Below are 9,883 nucleotides of genomic sequence, written 5' to 3' on the forward strand. Positions count from 1 at the left end.
CCCCGCATGTATGCAGTTCGCTGTAAGAGAACTGCTTTTGCAACGGGAAACTTTCTCTGTGCTCACGGGCATGTGCAAAACATGATTTTATGACATCACAACTCGCTTGGAAGCCGACCACAGGTGTGAAACTTGAATCTTAATTTGAAAACACAATTGGAAGTAGTTTCAGATGCACATTCCTTTCTTATAACTCTTCTTTTTATTGCAGTTCTATTTGAAACACCTACCTGCCTACTTGTGCCTGCTCGTGGGGCGGCCGAATCATTTCACAATAAAGTTCCGTTGAACTTGAAGAGCTAAACATTTTTAAATTGTTACTATAATATATGTTACTACAATATAAAATCTCTTTTGATATTGTATTGTATTTTTATATTATATTGTATATAAAATCTATTTTTATATTGTAGTAAGGCCACAACTTTAATATGAAGCATCAAGAGGTTGTTTTTTACTTCCTGTCTCTAAAACTAATGCGAGGCAGATACTGTTATGTACAGAGGAATGAAAACATGGAATGGTTTGCCATCAGATATTTCAACATTTAACAAGTAAAAGAAGAGTTTAAAGAAATATCTAATGGCACCTAACACCAGCCCCTCTACAAACAGGACACGTTTCACTACATAATATCTGAATATGATCATGAATGAGGAATTTGTTTTTGTTTTTTAATTTTTTTTTACCTTATTTTATTCTTCAGTCACTCTATATGCTGTTTTCAGTGGTGTTATTTTTTTTTGAGCTGTATCAAATGTTCTACTTTTACTTTATATAAAGCGTGGAACTAGTCACTGTTCTCATAATCATTATTAGTAGTATTACTGTTGTTTATATTTGTTGTTATTCTCTTGTTTCCTTTTTTGTCTTTTAATTTTAATTTACACTGTTTTTGCACTATGATGTAATTTTCCCAGGAAGACCATTTGCTACTTTGGTCGTGGCCAAATAAATAAATTAAATTAAACAAAAAAAGTCAGGTTAAAAGTAAAGGCAACTTCCTATGACTTTTAGGATTCAGTGTTTGTGTATTTGCAGCAGGTTATGGCCATTTTTCTCTTTGGAGTTTGGCTAATGTTACCCACAAGCATTAGCATCTGCTTGTTGTTTGGTGTGAACTAGGTTCAGATGTTGCAATAACCTCGGTTACTTGTTTTTGTTGTTGCACATTTCAAATGCTGTTCCACAAAATTTAGCATAAAGCAATTTGGACACCGTGAGACTTTGCGGGCAGATAGGTGAAACTCTAAGAAGTAAGCCGAGCGCTCTGTTTCGCAAACATACTTCCTGAAGCAGTAGCAGGACAGGATGACGCAGACGCACAGGATGATGGGGATGACAATGGCAACCACGGTCAGCGTCCCATCACGAGGCCGGTTAGTACCTGTGAAGAACATCGGAGAAGCATTAGTCAGCTTTTCCACACTCTCTCCCTCAAGTCAGAAATTTGATCACAGAAACTAAAATCCCACACCCAAACCCACTCACTAGATCCTGCAGCATCATTGTGATTGCTCAAATCAATTCTGATGTGATACTTGATAGGAAATCGTTGCAACATGCAAGGAAGTGGAGAAACTCCCACCGCAATAGTTGCAGTCTTTCAGCATGTCATTTTTTTTCTCATCAATTAGTGTTTTTAATTTTTTTTCTCCCCTTTCCCAGTGTAAATCTGGGAAAGATTTACAACATGTAAATTGATGTTAACATTATATTAATATTAGTGAGTGAATTTCTTCATTGGCTGATGATTACCTCTGCAGAACACATCCAGAGACAGGTTATTACAAACACGACCGTCTCGTGGGAAAAGCAGTGCAAGACGCATTTTCTGCTGGTGTCTGATAAAATGTCCTTTTATCCATGACTGAACTCTACACTGATTCAACAGCAGTTGTAATCTTTTGTGTTCGTACTCAGCACAACAATTTGGCAGCAGTAACGTCGAACAGGCTTTCCCTTGCTGCAGATCAGATCTACATAATGTTCAGAAGGAATTTTCAGACCATTCTTCTTACAGAGCGGCTTCAGCTCAGACATAATCTTAAGATGTCTGCTTTGGCCGACCCTCTTCAGGTCATTCCACAGCATCTCTGTTGGGTTAAAGTCTGGGCCACTCCAAAAGGAACATTTTCTTTGTCTGAAGTCATTCTGTAGTAGATTTACATCAGTGTTTCGGGTCATTGTCCTGCTACATCAACCTCTACTGAGCTTCAGCTGGTGGACAGCTGTTTAGCTGATCTTTTCCATTTATAGACAGTTTGTCTGACTGTGGACTGATTAGTATCTCAATTCTAAGTAAGTCTTCTGAGATCCTTTTTTTGTTTATATCAGTAGATGTTTTGTCATTGTTGTGTTTACAATGCAAGAGGTTATATACGTCCTTTGAGCAGCCTAGATGCTATAGTGACTCGGTATCGGAAAGCGACTTCAGCAGAAGAAAAGAAGTGATGGAAATAGAAACTAAACAAGCGGGTTGCTTTCCACCACTGGACACCAGCTCTTTGTGAGTAAAGGAATGAGGTTTGATGCTGATCTCGCAACATTTCTTCTAGACTATGTAAGGTAAGTAAACAGCTGTGCTAACATTAGCAATGTAGCAAGAGTAAAACTTACAATTAGCTCCTTTAAAACGAATGTATCCATAAAGGGAGATAATTTCAACGGGCTCACTTTCTTTTTCAGCCACTGTATATTCTAGTTTATTGTACAGTTTGCTGTTCTGCTGGGCAAAATCATTCCACTTTTTTCAGTGCATGTTTCATGAGATTTAAAGAATTATGTAGTTGTTCAATTGGCTCGAACCACCGTATTTAAATAAGATATAAAAACACAATGCAAAACAATGTCACTTAAAAAAAAATCTTGTTCTGATGTATTAATAAATTTAAAGAAATCCTAGTAAGTAAATTTGGTTGGAGAGTTACCATAAGTTACAACTTCACTCAAGTCGCTCCTTATTGGTAGGCAAATTTTTGTCTCGACTCTGGATTGGATCTCATAGAGGCAGTTTTCATCGTAGGGTATACTGTAAGTGTTCGTGGTCGTCTTCTGGCTTTTCTAAAAAACAAAAAGCACACAGAACCACAGTGTTGCAATTTGTCAGTCATAGAGAAACTATGTACCCTTGATGAAATAAAAATATATAGTCATCTGAATTTAAATAATTAAATCATTCTTAATTATTAATAATAAAAATCAAAAATCATTATTTATTATGAAATAATTTAAACAGAAATTTATAAAAATCCAACACATTTGTATTGCTTAAAATACACATTTCATCAACATATGTTGGCGTAGCAAATGTAAAACCTAGTTACAGAAAAGAGGAAGAACTTTTAAAATTTTAGGATAAAAAGTAAAAAATTGACAACTTACCATGGGCTTGTTGCATTCTGTGTAGTTAAATACATATATCCAACAATCCAAATCCCCGACCTTTGGAGTTTCCCAGCTCAGGTTGAGAAGATACTTGTCTTGTGTGATGTTCAGCTGTGGTGAAGGTATTACTGAAAGGATTGTAAAAGGACAAAAAATAAAATAAAATCTAACATTTTACTTACTGCAAAAGACTAAAAACAAGATTCAGTCACTGGTAATAAAATTATTTTTAACAGCACGTTTTATATTTGATTTCACAATATGTAATGACATCAATAATTAATTATTAGAGACAACACCAACCAATTGAAGTGTTGAGGGCTTCAAATGTGCTCCTCCCAATGTCATTGTCCACAAGAATGTAGGTTTTAAACAGTTGTTCATCAGAAAGCTCCAGGTAACAGCCATTCCTTCTTCCACTGCTGTAATATTGATGACAGTCTTTTGAGTTTGTAACTGCCTCAGTAACTCCATAAGTCCTGCAATGACAAAATGGGGAGAAGTCGGACACAGGGAAGGTTATAGCCGGTATGTATTTCACCAAAATAAAAACAACACAGTCCTCTCTGTTCTAGTAGTGACTATGGATGCTACAATTCCTCCAGTCGTCACCAGGTGCCCTCACAGCTCACAATTTTTTTTCACAATCACTCAATCACATTTTTTTTTAAAACCTTCAATGCGTTTCTCAAAACTGTAAACACACAAAACCCAGTTTTCAAACTACATTCACCAAACCGCTGACTCAGAGCATGTAGCTCCAGAAATGTTTACTCTTTGTAATAAAGTAAAGATGTTTTATGTTTTCTGAATAAATATTCACAACTCAGTAACAGTTACAGTATAACCTACTTTAAGAACTGTAAGCAATAAAGTAATAAATGTCTGGATTCAGCTCTTATAAACAGGAAAACCTGAGTGTGACAAATGGCAAAAAAGACAAAGACAAATGAAAAATACATCACACTGTAAATATAACTGCTAAATCACACTCAAGAAGTGATTCATTCAGCCTAGTATTAGTAGTATCAGCAAATATATATATATACACATACATATATACACTGTTGCCCATAAAGTTGGAATAATTTTGTTTTCAGTTTAATTGTGGTTTCATTTTCATTGTGATATGTTTGGAAGAGATTGACTACTAAAGCTTTGAGAAGATATACACTTTATCCGTCAAGAATAAATCACATTGTGACAATCATTTCATGGAAAGAGGTAAAAAATATTTGTGAGATGCGATCTGCAACTTGTAACAGCTACACTACTGTTTATGGTTTTACCAAAAGAGCGATGATTCAGTGAATGGGTTTCCGATCACTGAGGATTTGGTTCAGAGAATGGAATTTAGGGATTTCGCAATTCAGAAAAACATACAGACTATATTCCCCCTAGCCAGGTAACGAGGGGAAAACCGGACCTGTGGTGTGCTGGATCCACTCCTGTTGGGGCTCCGCATTTACGTCACCACAGGCCAATGGAGGTTTTCCCTGGTATAGGGTCTCTACTGTAGGTATGTACAGCAAACCTTCGATGACAACACACATTCTCTTCTCTCAACCTCCTGATTATGGAGAGAGAGAGAGACAGAGGGTTGACCTGCTTCCGTCATCGTTATTCCACGAACAGGAGCCTTGTCTATTACGGTTGCTCGAATCTAAACATTACAGTTCTTGGTCTCTGTCTCAGTCTTCCTCCTCCTCTTCCTCCCCAACCTCTCAGATTATTGTCCTCCATTGTTTCGTTCAACCTTCATCAGCCTGTGCACTCTGACCTGGCTTATATTGGTATCAGTAGCAACAAGTGTGAACAATTTAGAGCCATGATCAAGTTGTGTTTAACTTCTGCTACCATTATGCACCACCGCAAACAGTGTTTTACTGAGTGAAAATGTGTTTGGAGATTATGCAAAATGATTAAATGAAATAAACAAATTGTGTCTAATGAGGAGAAAATTGTTTATGTTTGTGCCAAACTTGTGATTGATTGAATAAATGGGTTCACGCCACTCAGCCTTTGGTTCAGAGAATGGGATTTAGTGTTTTTGGCAGCCCTGAATGAAGAGGGGAAACTCCATCCACATGTTTTCACCCTGCACAGCTGATGGCCACATGGGCACTTTGATGTAGATATGTAGGAGGAGGAAGGATAAAGCCTTTCATCCCTCTGTTGTTGTGGGAAATGTGATGTCCTTAGCGAACACAATGGATGCGCTCAGTAGGCTGACTAAGACCCAGCCAGCATATCGGGAAAGCGGAATTATGTGCTTTACTGAGACAACAACAACAACAACAACAACAACAACAACAACAACAACAACAGCTCCATTATCGATGGCTTTCAGGCTGTATGGGGCCGACACAGACTCCAGGCAGAGCAGTAAGAAAAGAGGATGTTGTATTTATTCGGAATATATTCTAGAACTAACTTCCTGATTTCATTTGTGTTTGCTGAAGAGCTAAATGCAGCAAACAAAGAAATTAGATATCTTTCTCTTCCCTTAAGAGAAACTACAGGGGCTACGCAGGTCAACATGGCGTGTGTTATGCCAAAATGAATGTTTTTTTGTACTGTGAGGCCTTCATAATAAGCAACTTTATGCTAAATCCCACGTGCTAATAAGCTTTGGATGATAATATCCCATCATCATTAAAAGTTTAATGCAGAAATTTGGAGACATAGTGTATAATTCTCACTTGTAGGAGAGCGTCAGATTGTAAGCCGGATATACTGGGATCCAGGAGCAGTTCATTCCCATGGGGTCAAGGACACATTTGAAGTCCTCCACCACTTTAGCTGTACAGGACCAAAAGAAAAGGTGTCACCTAAGATTCAAGTCTGTTCTCTTAATCATCATAAATAAATAATTTTATCCTTGTCATTTCAGCTTTCTTACCTTGTGGCTTTGGGCTTTTGATGGTTATGTTCTCAGATGTGCTTTTCCAATCCAGACATGACTCTTTAATGCCGACGGTATAAATGGTGAACGTGCAGCTCTGAGAACCTGTTACTCCTGTGAGACAAATCCAACTGACATTTCTTGATTCTATGCGCTTCTAAAACAACATGGAGAAAACAAGATGGGCTTTAACGACATTTACTGAAACAGGTCTTCTTCCTCCAAGCACCACAGGCTGGAGATCCACTGTTAAAAATGATTTAAGCCAGAAATTTACAAATGCTGCACCAAGTAGCTCTTTTCAGCATGACAGGCTTCCGATTTGTTTGAAATGGATGCTTTCCCCATTACACAACTGCCATCTTTCCAATTATATATATATATATATATATATATATATATATATATTTACACTGTTGCTCATAAAGTTGGAATAAAATATTTTTTGCCTCTTTCCATGAAATGATTGTGACAATGTGATTTATTCTTGACGGATAAAGTGTATATCTTCTCAAAGCTTTAGTAGTCAATCTCTTCCAAACATATCACAATGAAAATGAAACCACAATTAAACTGAAAACAAAATTATTCCAACTTTATGGGCAACAGTGTGTATATATATATATATATATATATATAATTATATATTTTTGTGTCCTCTGGGCTTCATATTGAGACAACATAAATTACGGTGGTAATTTGATAAAATAGGATAATCCTGATGGCACTTGGAAGAGCATCATTAGAATAAGAAATAAGTAAACAGAGGTAACAACATAATAAGCAAGATTAATATAAAACAAGTAAGATAAACAAATAAACAGATTGAACAGTTGAAATCACATTATTGCACAAAGGAAATATTGATATTGCACTGTTTCGTATGCGTTGATATTGTACATGTGTGGATTTGAATGGTCTTGGGGGCAGTGTTGACTGTAAAGCCTGACAGCAGTGGGAAGGAAGCAGTGCTGTCAGAGAGTCCTGCTGCATTTGAAAGTGTATCTCTGATCTCTACTGAAGAATATCAGACATAATATTACACTGATTGTAAATTCATTCATTCATTGCAGTTCCACAAAAATGAAGGACTCGTGAAACAGAACACAATAGTGTAATTGGTCCCAGAAACCCTGGACCCAACACTTCGCATAATGCAACTTGACTGCACTCTTCCTTTGAAACCTCCCTCTCTGGTAAATGCACTCATCTGTGTCACAAACACTGGTTTGTAACACAGGCTACGTGTAAACAATTTGTAGCCTCTAAACCTAAGCCAAGACAAAAGCCTCCAAAGCCTTACAGGGCAATGCACAACTGTTTTGAGTGGTAGTCATAATGAAGTAAATCAAATTTGATGTGTAAAGTCGGTGGCGTGTCCCTCTAAGTGAAACCAGCGAGTTGCCTGGAATCAATCGGAAGAAAAATGTATTTTACTGGTTGGCAGTAATGTTATTTAGCACAATGCATGTGATCTGCAGCTAATCGCCTACATCAATCTAACAGTGAAGAAGAGCCTGCAAGGGGACCCCGGGACCTCCCAAACGTACCCAAGAGACCCAGTCTTACCCGGTTATCAGGCTTGGCGTTCGGCTCAAAATCATACATGATTTCACAGTCCTTTGGCAGATTGCTGGGCCTCTGCCATAACCAGGACACGTTCACAGTAAACGGGTCGAGCCACTCGTATGACAGATCTGTAGGCGGAGGAAGGGGATCTGTAGGACAAGAAATTAAAAAGGAGAAATGAACCTCTCCTTTACAGAACTAACGATACCACGGTGGGCTCCCGTTAGTTCCGGGGGTTTGTTCAGAGGCAACAAACTCGCAACAGCACAGCGCGGACAAGGTGGGTGTATAACCGCTGTTTAAAATGTTTTTGTTGCTTGTCTATTCCACAATCACGGTAGTTGATTAGTAACCAAAGAGGAATGAAAGGCTCATAAAGACCTTTCCTTGGCCGCTTTACCGTAAGTCCCAAAAATAGATTCCTATTACATTCCTCTAAGAACGTAATCCTCTATGTCCACATTAAAGATGACGTCATCTCACTGTACCAGTAATGAGAAAACTCAGGCAAAATCACATGTAAACTCAATGAGCTTTTGAACTTACAAATGTTACTCATATTTGAGCCCTTGTGATAAAAGGTAAGGCAGCTTACAGTAAAATGACGTCATGGATAGAGAGAAGAACTGCATAGACAGGAACAACAACATACAGGAAAACTTTAAATGAGACTTCAAATATGATGAAAGACTTTTTTGGTTTGTGTTTTTTTTTTTTTACATTAAAGGTGAATATATCTTGATATTTCTCAAATACAGTGAATCCAGTGAATAATGTAGACTCACTGTAATGATAGAAATGTTTACTCTAGATACATGTGTGTATTTCATTGTATTTGGTGCCTTCACTGTATAGAACTATCTATAAATTGTGGATTTACAGCTAAAAATGATTTTATATCCCTAGAAAAAAAATCTGACAACCAAACGGAAGTTTCGCGACAACACTTTGTGAAACACCTTTTTCACAACAGTAACTCACTCTGGTTTTAGCTCCATATACAGCGCCGTGGTCGGAAACTTCAGGTTGCGCTCAGCGCCTGCACCGTAATGGCGAAATAGAGGTGCCACATCAAAATCAAAGCGAGGGGCCGATCGCAGTTTGTAAAATGTCGTTAGCGAGGAGAAAAAGATCATTATTTTTTAATACAAACTCGACAGAAAACACTTTAGGGAACCTGGAAAGAGCTTTTGAATAATATTTGTAGTGGTGATACAACTTTTTTTCTTCGACATAACCTATAAGCAGAAAAATGTCCTGGCATTACTCTGATTTATCAGTGTCAAAATCTAAAACGTACAAAGGTAAATACAGGACCCTTGCTGTGAGAAGCCCTCCTTAAGGTTGGGGTTAAAATAAGGATGCCCTTATTAGAATGATAATAATAATAATTATTATTATAATTAATATTATAATTATAATAATTTTAATAGTAAGAAGAAGAAGAATAGAATAATAAATATAGATAATAGTAATAATAATAGAAGAAAGATTGAAAAATCATAGCGCATTATTAAACTAAGATGTTTTCATCTCTAACCCAAAGTGCCTGAAATAAATAATCAATAGGCCTAATCAATCCATCATTCTAAAGAAAAGGTTGAAAGTATTTCATGTTAACCTTGTTGTCTCTGAATCTCACATAAGGTAACAATCAGTTGTCATGAGAGATCAGTGATAACAATGAAGAAGTTGGGTCTTTACCTGCATTACAGTGGAGCAGCATTATCATGGCGGTGCATGACAAGATGGCAAAGAACTCCCCAGTGAAAGTCATGTTGTCCTCGAGCGCCTGAGCAATTATTCCATCTGGAAGCGGGTCAACTCCCGCGATCCTCCGGTTCCCCCAGTAAATAAAGTCAGTTAAAGTGACTATATAGAGACATACAGCAGATAAACACCGAGGAGCGAGTGTTGACGATAGAAAGAAGAAGAAGAAGAAGAAGAAGAAGAAGAAATATGAGCAGGGGGCAAACGGTTAAGTGAAAGGTAAACAGCCAACAAGCGCACCTCCTTAAAGTC

The 9,883-nt window shown here is 37.4% G+C and overlaps 1 protein-coding gene across 1 annotated transcript in view; it reads right to left on the reverse strand.

Moving 5' to 3' along the window:
- LOC111647032 (interleukin-13 receptor subunit alpha-1-like) overlaps positions 1-9,883 on the reverse strand; it is a 12,784-nt gene extending 2,901 nt beyond the window's left edge. The window contains exons 1-8 of the mRNA XM_023396639.2: positions 9,566-9,883; positions 7,862-8,010; positions 6,290-6,449; positions 6,090-6,189; positions 3,691-3,866; positions 3,385-3,515; positions 2,931-3,063; positions 1,288-1,387 (exon numbers count right to left, since the gene is read on the reverse strand). Of these exons, the coding sequence (XP_023252407.1) occupies positions 1,288-1,387; positions 2,931-3,063; positions 3,385-3,515; positions 3,691-3,866; positions 6,090-6,189; positions 6,290-6,449; positions 7,862-8,010; positions 9,566-9,638 (1,022 nt within the window). The 5' untranslated portion in view covers positions 9,639-9,883. The remainder of the gene's footprint in view (positions 1-1,287; positions 1,388-2,930; positions 3,064-3,384; positions 3,516-3,690; positions 3,867-6,089; positions 6,190-6,289; positions 6,450-7,861; positions 8,011-9,565) is intronic.

Source organism: Seriola lalandi, unplaced genomic scaffold (genome assembly GCF_002814215.2).
Source record: "Seriola lalandi dorsalis isolate HSWRI2012SDOR001 ecotype SW California unplaced genomic scaffold, Sedor1 jcf7180002054979, whole genome shotgun sequence".
NCBI classification, from domain to species: Eukaryota; Metazoa; Chordata; class Actinopteri; order Carangiformes; family Carangidae; genus Seriola; species Seriola lalandi.